Source organism: Triturus cristatus, chromosome 7 (assembly GCF_964204655.1).
Source record: "Triturus cristatus chromosome 7, aTriCri1.1, whole genome shotgun sequence".
Classification (NCBI taxonomy): domain Eukaryota; kingdom Metazoa; phylum Chordata; class Amphibia; order Caudata; family Salamandridae; genus Triturus; species Triturus cristatus.
This window is the reverse complement of record NC_140590.1, coordinates 1055663865-1055679789: the sequence shown is the minus strand read 5'-3', so window position 1 is coordinate 1055679789 and position 15925 is coordinate 1055663865. Positions and strand designations below refer to the sequence as shown.

Here is a 15925-nt window from a genome sequence, read left to right as displayed (position 1 = left end):
TATCTGTGAATTACGGGGATGTTTTTCACAGAGGAGTTGGTTCTCAGTGACGTCAAATAGACAACGAGAGCAAACTTCAAGTTGTCTATGATGTCACTCAGAACCCGGAGATGAGGAACATCCCTGTAATTCACTTTTTGCCCATCCATAATTTTATGTTATGTATGGCCCCCAAAACCGTCTGCCCCTGCCCTGCGCAGGGGTAGAGGATAATGGTAGAGATATACATAACTTGCCCTCTCCTTCCTGATGCAAACATGAAACAAATATTTTACCTGCTATATTTAGCCAAAACCCACTACCTTCCATGCCTTACCACTCCTACAGCTGTGTTTTCTGTGTACAGTCAAAGCAGAAAAGCAGAGCTATGCTAAGAGGCTCTCAGAAAGCCCGGTCACCTGGCTTGAAAAGCCTTTATGATATCACAACAATTTATAATCAGTTATGAAATCACCAGTTGTGCTGTTGTAGTAAGAATGCAAAAACAACAGTTGATGGACAGAATGCAGAACAATGTCATACATTCACCCCAGTACAGCGATCTGGGCCTAAATCCATCGTTTTTTTGCTCACCATGCTGTTCCAGTTTGAACCCAGCCTTGACCCTGTGCCTCATGGGAACAGTCCAGTCCAGCCCGAACTGCCAAGCCGGTTTCGGGGTTTCACCCCTCTTCAGCCAGGATAGCTTGATTCCAGTGATTCCATATCGCTGTACTGGGGTGAATGTATGACATTGCCTTCTGTCCATCAACTGTTATTTTTGCATTTGTCACCCCGAGTGGGACGGGTATGCTCAGACGCGAGTCCCGTGCTCTCCATGTCACTGGAATCAAGCTATCCTGGCTGAAGAGGGGTGAAACCCCGAAACCGGTCCTAGGATGATTGTTTCCAGTCCAGGGAGGACCTGGCCTGGCAGTTCGGGCTGGACTGTTCCCATTGGGCACAGGGTCAAGACTGATTTGCGTATGGCTGGGTCCAAACTGGAATGGCGAGCAAAAAAACGATGGATTTAGGCCCAGATCTCTGTACTGGGGTGAATGTATGACATTGTTCTACATTCTGTCCATCAATAGTTCTTTTTGGATTTGTTGTAGTAAGAAGGCATGACTATAAGAAACTAATAAACAACAGAGGCTCTCTATGAGAGCCATGCATAACAAGCTTATAACTTTACAGTGGACTAGGCACACTATATGGCTTAAGGCTGTTGTCTGCGCTCATGCTCCATATTGCTCTGCAGCAAATCTATGTAATAAAGTAAACATAAAAACTCGAAGTAGATGATTTGTAGCATACATTGTATCGGTACCTGCTTTGGATATAGATGTCAGAACATTTGACTGGGCAAGCTATGGCTTTGGACTAAGTAAATCAACAGATTAAAATAATTAAAAAACATACTTATTGTATTCTGCAGCGTGGTTCTCATGGTATTGCGCCTGATCGTCAATGCTATAGCTTGTCTGGAAAAATTCTGGGTTAAAGCTGTCAAAGCCAGACATTGCAAACCTATAAGAAATGAAAAACACAATATTAGTTGTACCGGCATGTTGTAAAACAGTTTAGGAGATTGCTATAGTGCTGAATTTCCCAATGTATCTTCATGGGAATAGTGCTCATAGGGACAACATACAAAGGCAGTAAAAATACACTGGTTAAAAATGCATGGGCAAAATGCAGGTTTGTTTAAAAAAAATGGAATCCACGAAACGTGTTTAGGCCATTTTAAGACTAGTTTTGCGTTCTATTCGCATCTATATTAACTAGCTTGTAGAATGAGACTCGAGCACAAAAACAGTACAAACCAAAACGTTTAGTTTAAGCTAATGCGAGGGTGTGCAGTTTGCAACTGCTGGTGTGTTCAGAGATTTACACCAGACCCCGCACAGATTGCAAATGTCTCAGTCAGTGCCCGTTGGAGTGTAGGATTCAAGCCGTTACCTTAGGAAAAGATGTGCAAAAGGAACACATTTCCAAATGTGCACTTCTAGGATTAGGACAAGCAACATATTCAAAGAATATTCTCTATTCAAATACATTTTCTTAAAAATAACTATTTTTAGCCATGCCATCCGTCAAAGCTTGCACAGACTGGCGCACTAGATTGGTGCAATACTAGACTGCCTATCCTACAACTTATCATTTTGTTGTAAATTATGTGCTATTGTAAGTGCAGGTAATGCAAATATGACCCGTAGTTAGTACTCTGCGATTATCTAATTTGTGCTGAATGTCCCTGACCACTCTGATAATGCCTTAGAACGCCACTTTAAAACATCCACAGTAATTCACGAGCTGCTGGCAGATTTCTCTTGCTTTTACTGGAACTCTGCAATAGGTGCCAACATTTCAGAAAAAAACGCCTTCAAATGTTATCCCTATGATTCTATTAGAATAAATTATTAAAACATACTACAGCTATCACACACTATGCACTCACAAGCAACCAGCCTTTAACGTAACATAACATGTTCATTTATAAACAAGGAAGAAGCAACTTTCTAACATACAACATCTGGCATCATGATTTCTACCTCTTGTGCAGAGCCTGTTGTCTATTTCAGGAGCGCTGCGTGAAGGAACAGCAAACCTATTCTACATGGGATGACAGCACCAGTAAATTAAGATTTCTAACTAAAGTTCTTACAATAGCAAGCCGGTGATTCGTTTAATTCCGATTGCTATAGCTATTTGAACAAATCTACCTAACTGCTGCTCTACACACGTTCACATCTGGTAGTGCAGGAAATTTGAAGAGTAAACCGAAGAGCAGTAGGTTGTAAGGAAATAAAAGTAAAACGTATAAACATGATCCTTCCACTCAAAAGCAGGTCTTGCAATAAAAAGTTCTAAAATGGTAAATTATTATTGACCCTCAAATACATTTAAAGGTTAACAAAAAAGCTGCAACTTGAAACAAATGTTTAGCTAAACTACTGTGCAACTTTAAATACCATTTCTCTTGAGGCACCCGTTAGTAAAAACTGGTTTGGGCAATGTCAATATTTAACACAAGCACTGGAAAAGACAATAGACCTGGCCGTGGCAAGCTGTGCAATGTTTTTATTTTTCATTTTATTGGAAGCATATACCACAAAAAGAAAAAAAGAAAACAAAATCTGGCTGCAACATTCGTGCATAAAAACTTTTACATGTAAAATACATTAACTTATGAGCCCATTTTACTAGTGATGAGTTTTCATAACAAGGCTTTCAGTTGTGCCATGCATTTCATTATTAATGTTATTTGCGAAGTAGACTAGAATAAATTACCACATAAGCAAGCAGCCAAAACGCAGGGAGCCTCAATGCTCCTTAAAAGTTTTACAACTTTAAAAAGAAGACGAAAAAATAAAATCGCTATCTAACTGGGCACCCAAAGTGCAGGCAAAATAACCTTTTGGTATTTAAAGGAAGTATTTTATGTGGAACTGAACAATGTGCACAGGCTTTATGCAGTCACTCAAGGTGAAGGGATCCAATGAGTTAAGTGATAGGACCCACTACCCTACGATATGGTGGGCAGAAGCAAAATGTGAGTGACCATTCAACAAACCAATGGATGAAGTCCTCTTATCAAAATCTACTCTGACTAGAGATATGGTGTATGTTTGTTAGGAAAAACAACCGTCTGAGAGGACAGACTAAGTCTATCTCAGAGGAAAAACCTAAAAAGGTAAATAATGGAGAATATATGTAAACCCATTATGGGCAAGACATGGGTGACATGAAAGTATATTAGGGGCCCAGTTCTGAAAGAAGGTCACAAAAGGGCATCCACAAAGATATGTTCTTCCACTGAGTTTGCAGGTCCAGAAATTGTACCCTTAGCAACCTTTTCAATATTGCATGAGCAAATACATGTGACCGTTTGCTCAGCCAACACTCTGCTGAGTGATTGCAAATTCCCTTTCCCTAGCACCCTGTTTTTTCCCATCCGGGAAACAAACAAAAAACACAGTTCTATTTATGCAAGTATTTTTGTCACCATGCTCACTGAGCAAAAATTCTTACTGTCAATATTTCTGGACATGCTAGTGTTCTAATTATGCCCTGGCTATTTTCCGTACCTCACTTTGTGGGGAAGGTGTTGGGATTAGTTTTGTAGAGGGAAATATTTATTCCAAAGCATTCAACTAAAATTAAATCGTAACTGTATATAAACTCAGAGTACACTTATGATTGAAAAGATAGGTCACAGTCCGACCTTTTACACTTGACTACATTATGCAATCTTTGGCAAATGCGTTTTTCTCACTTTGTATTACCAGGGGTGTAGCTTGGGCAGTACGATTGGGGAGGTGTGAGCTTCAGATATTCCGACAATCACTCTGGCATATGAGGTTACAATATATTATAAGAAGGCAGGGTGCATGAGAGGACATTAGGGGGCAGTAGAATGGGAGAGAAATGCAGATTGGTAGGGGACCTAAGTTCACGAAAACACAATATTTTGTAAACTTACCAACATTTTTGAAGACTTTTAAAAACAGTGAAGGGCAAAGTGTGTGTTTTTTTGTCTTTGTGTATGTAAAAATCCCAGGTAAAATCTAACAGACACCTCACCATCCCTGACTGAAAGCACCTGTACCCAACAATTTACCAGAAAAAATAAAAATATATTATGAGGGTGTAACCCACCAAACATCCCCCTGAAGCTACACCCATGTGTATTACATGGCCTTGCTTGTCAACATTGAATTTCCACATGCTTTATAATTAGGGCTCCCGGTTTCATGGTATTTATTTTTTAAACATTTCCGTCTGTATTTATCCAGATTTATTTTTTAGCCATCTTATTAGTACTTATCCAGATTTAATTTACGTTTTGACAACAGAAGAAGTGATATCTCGTATATTTCCTCATTTATTTAACGGATAAACGTGCAATCAAACTTTGATGCCTATCTGGTTTTAGCACAATACACAGCCAAAATATAATAAATAATAAACCTACATGAAAACCAATTAGCATTATAGCACACATACCTGTTGAGATATGCAGGAAGTTAAGCAAATCTCATTCCGGGTTCTCACTCCCCATGCTTCCAATATGTACAGCTATTGGCCTGAAATTTATTAATCTTGGCATGGGGAGTCATTCAAAAGAAGTCATATCTGTATTTTTCAATTTAAAAAAAATTAATACAGGCAGGAAACACAATGTTTTCTGTGTGTAGTTATCTGTAAAAATCAGTAAAAACGGAAAACAGAAGCTCTATTTATAATTAGCCAAATATTTCAAGTTTACAAGTAGGTGAGCTTTGCATGTGCTATTGGAGCCAAAATAATATGATCAGAAGGCGCGGTAAAAACTACGCATGTGTTCACTCTATCAATATTTTATACTTCTATTTTAAAATGTAAGCACTTTGCAGAGTGCTCAATTATCCTATGACCAGGTAACACTAAAGCAATGCACAAAATATGAAATGTACTCAGGTCTACTAAAGCAATTACATTCCTTATTATTTGCATACTCATTTCACACCACTGCAACATAACATTAGTCATTTCCTCTTTCAACATGTTGTGTGATATTGCAATACTAACCTTTTAAAAGTTACAAATATGATGGACTAAGATCTGGTAAGGTTGTCTTTGAGTGTGCAAGAAAAGAGCAGGCAAGACATATACCACTTCCATTAGGGGTATTAATTTGTCTGTGCGGGAAAAGGAGGGCGATATGTGATTCTAATGAAAAGGGGGAGAGCTTGCAGAACTGAAGAAATCGAATCAAGAGTAGGTGGCAATGCTGCATGTTGGGTCTTTTAGGATACCTGTTCTCTCTCCTCTACTGCTTGTCCTGAAGGCGGGTGGCAAGCCAAAAAATCCTTACTCGGATGTTGTAGAATTAATGTACAAACCCCTGACTCAATCTCATGCACACAACTGCAGTAAGCCTCACTTTCATCAGTTCCAACCAGTTCTAGGAAGGTAGCCTTCCAGAACATATTTTGAAACAACATGTAGATGTGAAGTAAATAAGTAATTTTCCTAATACATTTTCAGTCTGAAGGTCGAATGTTCATTTTTTCCAAAAGGGACGTGAAGGAAACAATTGACACTTGGTGGCATGGGGCCTGAATAAGAAAATGTTAGTATTAGTGAAATCAGGAGCAATACAGAAGACAACCCTTGACCAACTACACTGGTCATCTGGTCTCATAGATTTTTCCCAAAGATTTTTTTTCACCAGATGTTTTTCTTGGTGTTGTCCAGCCATGATTAAATTCCACATATTTCAGAATATGCTGACAGGTAATATGGATGATATATATATATATGAATGGAAGAGGCATCAGAAATCCTGAAGCACGTTTGCTCTGTGTTGACTGTCAAACTTTTAATAGGCCCAGGAAAAGTAGGCTTCAAGTTACAGTTCTAGATTGGACTAGATATGTTTTTTAGACATGGTGAGTAAACCACATTTTGGATCCTGTGATTTTTAAAAAAAATGTATTAATAAATAGGGGCCAACTCAGTAAAAATTAACCCAGACATGTCTGAAATCATAGTGGTGAACAGGGTGGTATACTGTGGCCTAGTGATATGTGGCAGAGAGAATTGAGAGTCTCACCATACAAGTTGATAAGGTAAGAAAAATGGAGTGGCTTGAATTTTTTAATTTCAAAGGCTGCATCGGTGACTAGCATGTTTGGATCAAATGTTTTTCATTTGAGTATGGTCAGAAAGATATTTAAATACCTATGTTTGAGCGATTAGTCCAACCCTTTATACCAGGTGTCATATCTTGCCTTAAGTTCAAAAACAGCACTAGTCGGTATGGCCCAAAATATCTGATTCAGACTTTTCAGAGTATACAAATTATTATTATTTTTTATTTTTTTAACAGAGTTTTATATAGCGCGATCTTGACCCGAATCAGGTATCAGAGCGCTTTACATAGCACCAGTTGCGTTACATGAGGACACATTCATTTATTTTTGTTAGGCACGGGGAGATTAAGTGATTTGCCCAGAATCACAGGATGTTCAGCGTCATTGCAGAGACTCGAACCCAGTTCCCCAGATTCAAGGTCGACCGCCCTAGCCGTTAGGCCAACTCCTCTCTCCTATGGCATGTTCACAGCTGATATTGAAGTGCAAAGATCATATGACCATTTCCCTTTTCATTCTTAGACCTGACTACCACTGGCATACAGTAATATTCATATCCCACTGCACCTCAGAGGTTAGGCTCATAGTTTTGATAGGGATAATCAAAGAATACATTTTATACAGAAATCATCAATTTCCCAATAAGAGACCACTGATCATCCCACCCAAGGAATGAAGGACGGTTGTGCATATACAACATTGGTGGCAAATGCTTAGAACATGCCTATTTCCATAATAATAACTGATCTATTCTAACGTTTGTATGTGATTAGGATACAATCTCCAGGACTAAGATGCCAACCCACTTGCCAAGGTTAATTTTAAAAACAGCCCTAATATAACTTAACACGGACACTGATTATCTTCTTGTGAACATTCCAACTCAGCAAAATTTGCTAGCTCGAGAACAAATCCCACCATTACAAGTTCACACATGTGACTGGCACAATGCTGCCATCAAGCACCAATACATTAACTATGTCAAAAAGCTAATTTGCCTGAGTCCCTTCTTCTTGACATAAAGACCATGTTCCAGTCAAATCTCTGCTGTTCTCATACAACTAGATATACGAGTTGACAAATTAATATAATTCCAAGATTGCATCCATTGGCAAGGTAGTTCTTTAATCTCATACCATCCAAGCACTGTTCACAGGTTCACATAATCTCTTCCTTTCTCCCCTACCTATTACACATTTCTAAAATCCTCTAATCACTGCTTGAGGCTCCTAACAATATTTTTTTTTTTACAGCCGTTTGACCATCTTCACCTATAAAGAAATTACAGAACTACCCATTCATACACCGCATCCAACAAGTCCTCCTGTCTGCTATATTAAGACTCATTCATCCATTCTCTCGCAAAGCCTTCTGTTCCACTTTCTCAGAGGAAGTTTACATTATTTGCTTAGTGAACCTTTCCTGCTTCCCCATTTAGGAGCATGTAGTGAGACAGAACTATTTAACACAAATCCTTTTTGAAACAGGCCTAAAACATCATGAGAATGTCCCCGTATGTTTGTGCACCAGGATGTTAATGACCACGCTTTCTTCGTAGGTATGCCACAATCCTTCAGATTGCCAGATTAACAATAAATTCAACTCCATTTACATACTCTATGACATCTTTCATTTGAGCAGATCCCTTTTAAGTACAGCAAGGAATGAAGATGTGAGTACGCCCCCAAAGCCACCCTACAAATTATCACACAACTCTCTTCTCGCCATCAACCTCTTTTGTGTAAAATCCTCCAATCCCTCACTATATGCAACTCTCTCGTCATTCAGCAATCCTTTATTATCCTGCAGTCAAATCCTGTGCACACGTGTTCGTGTGGTTTGGAAAATCTGATCCAAAGTAGAAAGCCCAAAAAAGTCTAGTCTCAATGCAAACGTTCTTTTGTTCCCTCTTTTTATTTCGGAAACATCACAGTGTCCAGCCAACACGTGTTTCGTCTTTGGGGTGTAAACCCTAGACTTCTTCAGGGCTGGAAATGACAGAAACAGGACTCATAACATATGAGTGTATTTCATAAAGCCCATCACAATTAGTGCACACTGTGGAACCGTGTGACCCAGAGGTGTCGCAAAACAGCTTCAGGGTGCTAAGTGATAGATGTCCCACAAGGGTGGGAGAGCTCATTTGGAAGAAAGTGGGAACTAAACATGAAGTGACGCCAGGGGTGTGGCGAAAGTGATTCGTGAGTGGACAGCAGGGCCAAGTTAAAAAAACAGGATGTGGTGTCATATACTGAGTGTTAAAGATGTAGGTCAAAACAGAGGAAATGGTGGCCTACGAGAGAGAGGTAAAATTAGACTCCCCACGGGTGGGACATATTGTTAGGTGAGTGCGGTAGTGCATGCACTCACATCTTATATTTACAGTGATAGGCTAGGAGCACACCCAAGAAAAGAGCCTACCTGGATGGCTATCCAAGTTGTGCAGTTCTACGTCTGCAATGCCAGTAAATAAACTGTTCACAGTGGTAGCGGCTCCCTAGTGCACTCGGAGAAACGGTTTATAAAGTCAACTCTTATCACAGTTTTTTTTATTTTTAACTTTTATTCAGTATTATTCATTTATTTCTTCTTTTGTTCGTTCATTCTTTTACATTTGTTACTACTTCATAACAGAGTTTGTAATAAACGAAGGTTTGTCTATGCCCAATGCATTTCGGGCGGACTGCCCTTCTTCAGGGGTGGTTTAACAGACAACCTGTACGTTGCTTCTGGGTAAAGCCTTCGGACTTGAGAGAACGTAGTGCCTTAAACAGTGTTAGAAACAAAGCTGTACGTGTGTGATCATCTCGTGGGTTGTGAACGCGTAATATGCATTTTATCCCCACTCTCAGGAGGACCCACCCTACTGCACCACCTACCCCTTCTTACCACGCGGACACTATTAGTAACATAGGAGTGCGCTCCACTGTTGTAAGTCCTAGTAAATAAACTGTGTCACTCTACAGTAGTATAAGCGGAGAACTCCAATTAGATCAACTATTTAGATTAGGGTGCCAAATAGTAACATCTCACCTAGTATCCGGTTATAATTCCGACCCGGCTAGGTCTTTCCAAAACATGCGTCTCGTGTTCCAAAAGAATGTCAATCTATTGGGTAGTAAATCCCAATAATATCACAGATAAACAATGTATTCAGGCCACCAACAATCAGCCACCATGCTGTTATTCTCACGCAGTAAGCTTCAAACACTAAGTCCTCTCAGGATGACCAGCACATATAATCATTCACATGGTTAACAATGCACAGTCAATATTACTAGTATAAAAATGAAATGATCGGTGAACCTAAAACATCAAAACAGTCCATGTTAGTTTTAAGTTGATGCATGTCATATTCATGGAGTGGACATCATATAGGGCACATGGACATCTCGCAGTGTTTGAGAGTGAAATCCTACTGTTGCAATCTTTTACTTTATGTGTAGCCCCTGTTTACCGGTTTATTTAAGTTAAAATTGGGGTCTTTTGGTCTTTAACAGGCATATAAGACACATACTGTATTTGGATTATGCCTCAAAAATCTACATATTTCATATGACTTGAGAATTTTAAACTTTCATGAGGTAAGAAGCTTACTGCAGGAGAATAACAGCATGGTGGCTGATTGTTGGTGGCCTGAATACATTGTTTATCTGTGATATTATTGGGATTTATTATCCCAATAGATTGACATTCTTTTGGAACATGAGACGCATGTTTTGGTAAGACCTAGCTGGGTAGGAATTATAACCGGATACTAGATGAGATGCTACTATTTAGCACCCTAATCTAAATAGTTGATTTAATTGGAGTTCTCCGCTTATAATACTGTAGAGTGACACAGTTTATTTACTGGCATTACAGGCGTAGAACTGCACAACTTGGATAGCCATACAGGTGTGCTCTCGTCCTGGGTGTGCTCCTCGATCACTGTAAATATAAGATGTGCGTACATGCACTACTGCACTCACTTGACAATATGTCCCACCCGTGTGGGAGTCTCATTTTACCTCTCCCTCGTGGGCCAACATGTCCTCTGTTTTGACTTACATCTTTAACACTCAGTATAGGACACCACATCCTGTTTTTTTTTTTTTAACTTAGCCTTGCCGTCCACTCACCAATCACTTTCTCCACACCCCTGGGGTCACTTCATGTTTTGTTCCCATGTTCTTCCAAATGAGATCTCCCACCCTTGTGGGAGATCTATCACTTAGCACCCTGAAGCTGTGGTGCGACACCTCTGGGTTACATGGTTTTACAGTGTGCACCAATTGTGATATGCTTTATGAAATACACTCATATGTTACAAGTCCTGTTTCTGTCATTTCCAGCCCTGAAGAAGTCTAGGGTTTACACCCCAAAGACGAAACACGTTTTGGCTGGGCTCTGTGAAGTTTCCGAAATTAAAAAAAAGGAACAAAAGAACGTTTGTATTGAGACTAGACTTTTTTTTGCCTCTCTACTTTGGATCAGATTTTCCAAACCACACGAACGCATGTGCACAGGATTTGACTGCTTTACATTTTGGACCTCGTAGTCCTCATTGGATGGTTTTAGGAGTTTCTCCCTTACCTGCTGCACAGTTTCATTTATGTAATAATTGACGAATAGACACACTGTAGGCGCCGTAATTCCCTGTGTTAACCATACCATTATCCTCACAACCGGGTATTGAAGATCGCAGTATAGGTGACACCTATTGGTATGCGCTTCTTTCTTGACTTATATTTGCGCAGGACCTCCCCTCTGCAGCAATCTCTCCTGTAACCCTGGTTACAGAGGATGTCTTTGTGAATCCTACTGACCACGCTAGATGAAAAGCTGGCCTCTATGACACGGAGGCACAGTCAAGGCAATACATGGCTTCTCTTGAACTCTATGACATACTAACACTTTCTCCCATCGCATAGTGAGAAGAGCCTGGCCTAAGCCCTTTTGCCATACTGGTTGCACAGTCTGTCCTATCAAACAGGCAAATGAATTTGCCCCCCACCACATCCCCAATCCCCACCTTTCGCCCTGGCTGCACATACTGGCCTACTATCGCACTGGCTACTGAGCTTTTCTCTGGCTCTACAGTCTGGCTTCATCCTTGTTGCCCTGGACGCACAGCATGGATCTTGAACTATGCCCTGTCGAGTTGGATGATAAGTTTATCAGGTCACACTATCTGCACAGCCACCCCAGGCCTATTTTGTCCTACACTGCTCGGGCTGGCTCTAGCTAGCCACGACATACGTCCTGTGAAGCCTGGCCTGCAGTCACAATGGCACTAAATCTGGCTTCGTCGTTTTGAGCACCGTTACAATCACTGCACTTCCTAGTTTTAAAAGTAGATTATCTGGTAGAAATTCCAGAATGAGCACATTCGAAACGAGAAGAAAGGTTAGTCTTTGTGTTACAAATGTTTTGAGGCTGCCTTTTAGATTGTTACATTGTACAAGAGTGTCATGTCTGTACTGTATACAATTACGTTGCTTTAACTGCATAGCTACACTTGGGATAAAATGTCCCTCAAAGCGTCTCACACAGGGCATTAAAATGTTACACATAAGCACACTCTAAAAACCGGAATAGCAGACATAAGCAGTCTGAAAACCTGCCAGCTATAACCTAAGAATAGCGTTTAGTATACCTCGCGGCGACTTTCCCAGTTATTCACTGGTCCTTCTTTGCACATTTCCCTGCAAAACACTTAAGGCCATTTCTAGCCTACATAACCAAAATACATGACAAATCTAGGCCACGTATTTGACGAACCATCTCGTGATTTTTCCACTGAGGGCGAGTTCTCCCCTGCATCTGAAAACGTAACCCTACATCAAAAACGTAATTGAATTTAATTCGAAATGTTTTAAATAAAAAATAAAAAGAACGTGGCGCTGGAACAAGGTGAAAACGTGTTCTAAGAAATAGAGGTGACCACAAAAAAACGAAGTCGTATCCTGAACCAAATTCCTTAAACTCCAAAGCATGTCCAAATATGCTTCATGAACAATTTACTCCTCTGCCTTTGGTCTCCTTCAATAAAGCCTCTTTAAGACACAATCAACAGCCATTTGTGAGGAATAAGAACCATTCTCCTGCTTGTTAACGTGCTGCGTATTGGGAGCTGCAATGTCCACACTCCAGTGCACCAAGCAGTCACATTCTATGTTTTTCAAGAGATCTTCGTAGGTATCCCTACAGACAACTGTATGAATTAATACACTGATTATATGTAGTGGTGTGGGCTCTACGTTGATAAACAGCAAAGGAGTTGTGGTACGTTTCGAATATTGAGATCGTGTGCGGGTAGGTTATGATTTGAGGCAGTAGAAAGCATTGTGAACAGCGTAAATTGACAAAGTAGATATTTACGATGTGCGTCAACGGGAATAGCATAGGTCTCAAGAGGGCTGGAGAATTAAGTGTGTGCGACCGGTATGCGCAGACAAGGGTGATGGGGCTTAGTGTATGACGTCGCGTGATGAAGTTTTGCATAACACAAACATATTAGCTAAGAGAAATGAAAACACATTACCGGCCAGACACCGCACGCACGCCACAGCCCTAACAATCCTTTGAGCAGCCGCTCACTTTCTCGTTGCTACGTGTCAGGGAGCGAGAGCTCTCCACTTCCGGGTCACAGCGGACCTACACAGCTGCCTTAGGCAAGGGTGCGGGACTAGAACTGTAACTACAGCAACCCGTAGGCTAAAATATCGACCATCTTGGTAGTAGAACCTTTGGCCGTTTGAGAATAGGGACGGGTCACGGGAAGCACTTATAGATCGTAAGCGGGGGCGGACGGCGCCGCGACGCCGCGTACATATCCTTCTGGCGCGCGCTTTGTAGGCACGCAACTAATGTGGCTTCAATGTAGGGCTGCAGCAAAAAACTGTTGCATTAAAGGTGGGAGGGGACCAGACTTTGAAATCTAACGTCGTCTTTGCTTGTTTTCTAAACATAGAAGTAGGACTAAACATTTCCATTGATAGTGATGCGTAGAACAATTTCAGTGACAGTGGTTATATCCAAAGGTAAACAAGCATTAGCAAAGCAAGTAGGTCTCGCCTATACAAGGGGTAATAGCTTTGCTAATGTGTTAGCCATGTTGTACTCCAGTGTGGCTGCTGTTCAGTATGGCTGAAAGTGGCGTAGAGCAGTATCGTAGAGTGGTGTAGGTTGTTGTGGAGTAGAGTGGAGTGACACAGTGTGTCATAGATTAGTGTAGATTGGCATAGTGTGTCACGGAGCCGCCCTGCCAAGTACCAAGCATCAGACTTTAGACGATCGCATTCTGCTGGTGTCCGCATCACTGCACTAAAATGCGTAGTACACATGCAGAGCTCTCTGACACCTTTGTTGATCACAATGCCCTCCTAAAAGCAGCCTTGCACACAGCACTTAATCTGCACATTGCTGTACTGTTGCTAAAGCAATCTAGCCTGTCTGCAGGCCTTGAAACTCATTGGTATGGTTACCAGCAAAGTCAATATTATTTCAGCCAGAATCAAATTGTACTCCCTCTGGTGGCCCCACCGGCCACTTTGAGACACGTGAGGATGATCCAGTGCAGCTGGGCAGCTACGTTCTGATTTTATGAGAGGCTGTTTCTACTTTGCCTGGCACACGCACAGGAACAAGGTTGCCAGATTGGGCTATTTCCCGCACAATTGGGAGACTTTTTCCCCAGTTGTGCGGGAAAAACCCATGCCTGGCGGGGGGCTACTTTTTGGGCTGGATTTATGTAGTTGTGCGGGAAATACTGGCCTGGGGCGGGCGCCCACGCCCACCATCGCCACAACATGCATGAGATCGCTCCTGCTCCTGCCTCTACCTAAACTGCGCGCCGCGCGGTGGCGCCGGCGGCGGTCATTCAATTCAATCAAAGTTGTTTAATCCTCCCGGGCCCCGCCCAGCGGCCCAGCCCCAGGCCAGCAACAGTCAGCATTAGCATTTAGCAATCATCATTCCCGAATCCCGCGGCCGCCCACCCCCCTACCCAGAGAGAGGCAGCACGTGACGTCTTCTTCAGGCCAGCCAGCAGCCAGCCACAGCAGGTAGCAACTCAAGTCAAGCAACAACGAACCAAGCCAGGCAACGGTCGGCAACGCAACAAGTCATTGGTCAATGTTGCAGTTGCCATTGCCATTGGCAAAGTTGACTTGACTAGTTGTTACATTGTTGCACTTGCTGCCTGCCGGGCGCGGCACCTGCTGCCTGCCAAGTCTGCACAGCAGCACAGTGCACACACACTATGTGACGTCACACCGAGAGGCGCCCCTGGCCTCAGCTAGACCACGCAGGCTGCAGGCACCACCTAACTTTACCGTACCCCTCGTGGGCCGTGGCAAATAATTAGCCAATGTGGGGGGTCTCTAGGGCCGTCATGCTGTAGCGCGCGAAAACGCTACCAATGACGTCCCTGGGAATTAATTTTAGGTCAGCCCCCGCGGTTCCCATATAATGCGAGGGCTGACCGGAGGAGCACGGTCTTTTCGGCGGCGCGGCGGCGATCTATGAGAGTGACAGTGTCTGCTTGCTTCATGCTTGCTGATGCTGCTGATGACGACGACGACAAGTGCGGAGTGCAGCACAGGCAGCAGTCACACAGCGCAGCGCGCAGGCAGTGAAGACGTGACGTCACGTCTACTGTGTGTGACTTAGGAGGAGTAGGACTGGAGAGACAACGACGAGTCAGAGAGACCGAGACTCCTCCGGCTCCGACTAGTGCAGTCATCAGCAGGCCCAGGCCCAGGCCCAGCCGCCCGAGCCCAGGCCCACCTCGCTCCAGCTCCAGCCCCAGTCACTCCAGCCCAGCCCCTAGTCACTCCAGCCCCAGTCACTCCAGCCCCAGCAGTCACTCCAGCCCCCAGGCCCGCCAGCGCCCAGGCCCAGCCACGGGCCCAGGCCCAGCCACTGCCACGTGCCTGCTGCCAGCCTGCCAGGCAGCGTTAGTTTCCAGTCCAGTCTGCCAGCCACCCACCACCAGTGACCGCGTGACTCACCAGCGACCAGGTAAGTGACAGTGAGACATCATGACACAATCGTGTTTAGCGCTAGTGCGAAAGTCTTTTTTGGCGCCTCATCAATTACCTCTTTTTCAGCAGATACCATTGCTACTAACCTCCAACAGTGCCTTCATGTCTCTGTAGCCCCCTATCATATGCATTTCATTTGTTGTATAGCGCTATTCATATCAGTTTAGGGTGTCACTCACAGTACTTTACATCACACACACAATATATAGAGACAATGAATCATACAAGTATGTCATTCAGTCTATAGGGAATGTCACATAAGTCAATGAGGATTAC

General features: G+C 42.6%; 1 protein-coding gene across 1 annotated transcript in view; it reads right to left on the bottom strand.

Annotated features, from left to right (window-relative positions):
• The window catches only part of YIPF5 (Yip1 domain family member 5), a 112394-nt gene extending 99113 nt beyond the window's left edge, over window positions 1-13281 (bottom strand). The window contains exons 1-2 of the mRNA XM_085618124.1: window positions 13147-13281; window positions 1402-1509 (exon numbers count right to left, since the gene is read on the bottom strand). Coding sequence (XP_085474250.1) covers window positions 1402-1502 — 101 coding nt within the window. The 5' untranslated portion in view covers window positions 1503-1509; window positions 13147-13281. The remainder of the gene's footprint in view (window positions 1-1401; window positions 1510-13146) is intronic.
• Between the last annotated feature and the right edge of the window lie 2644 nt (window positions 13282-15925).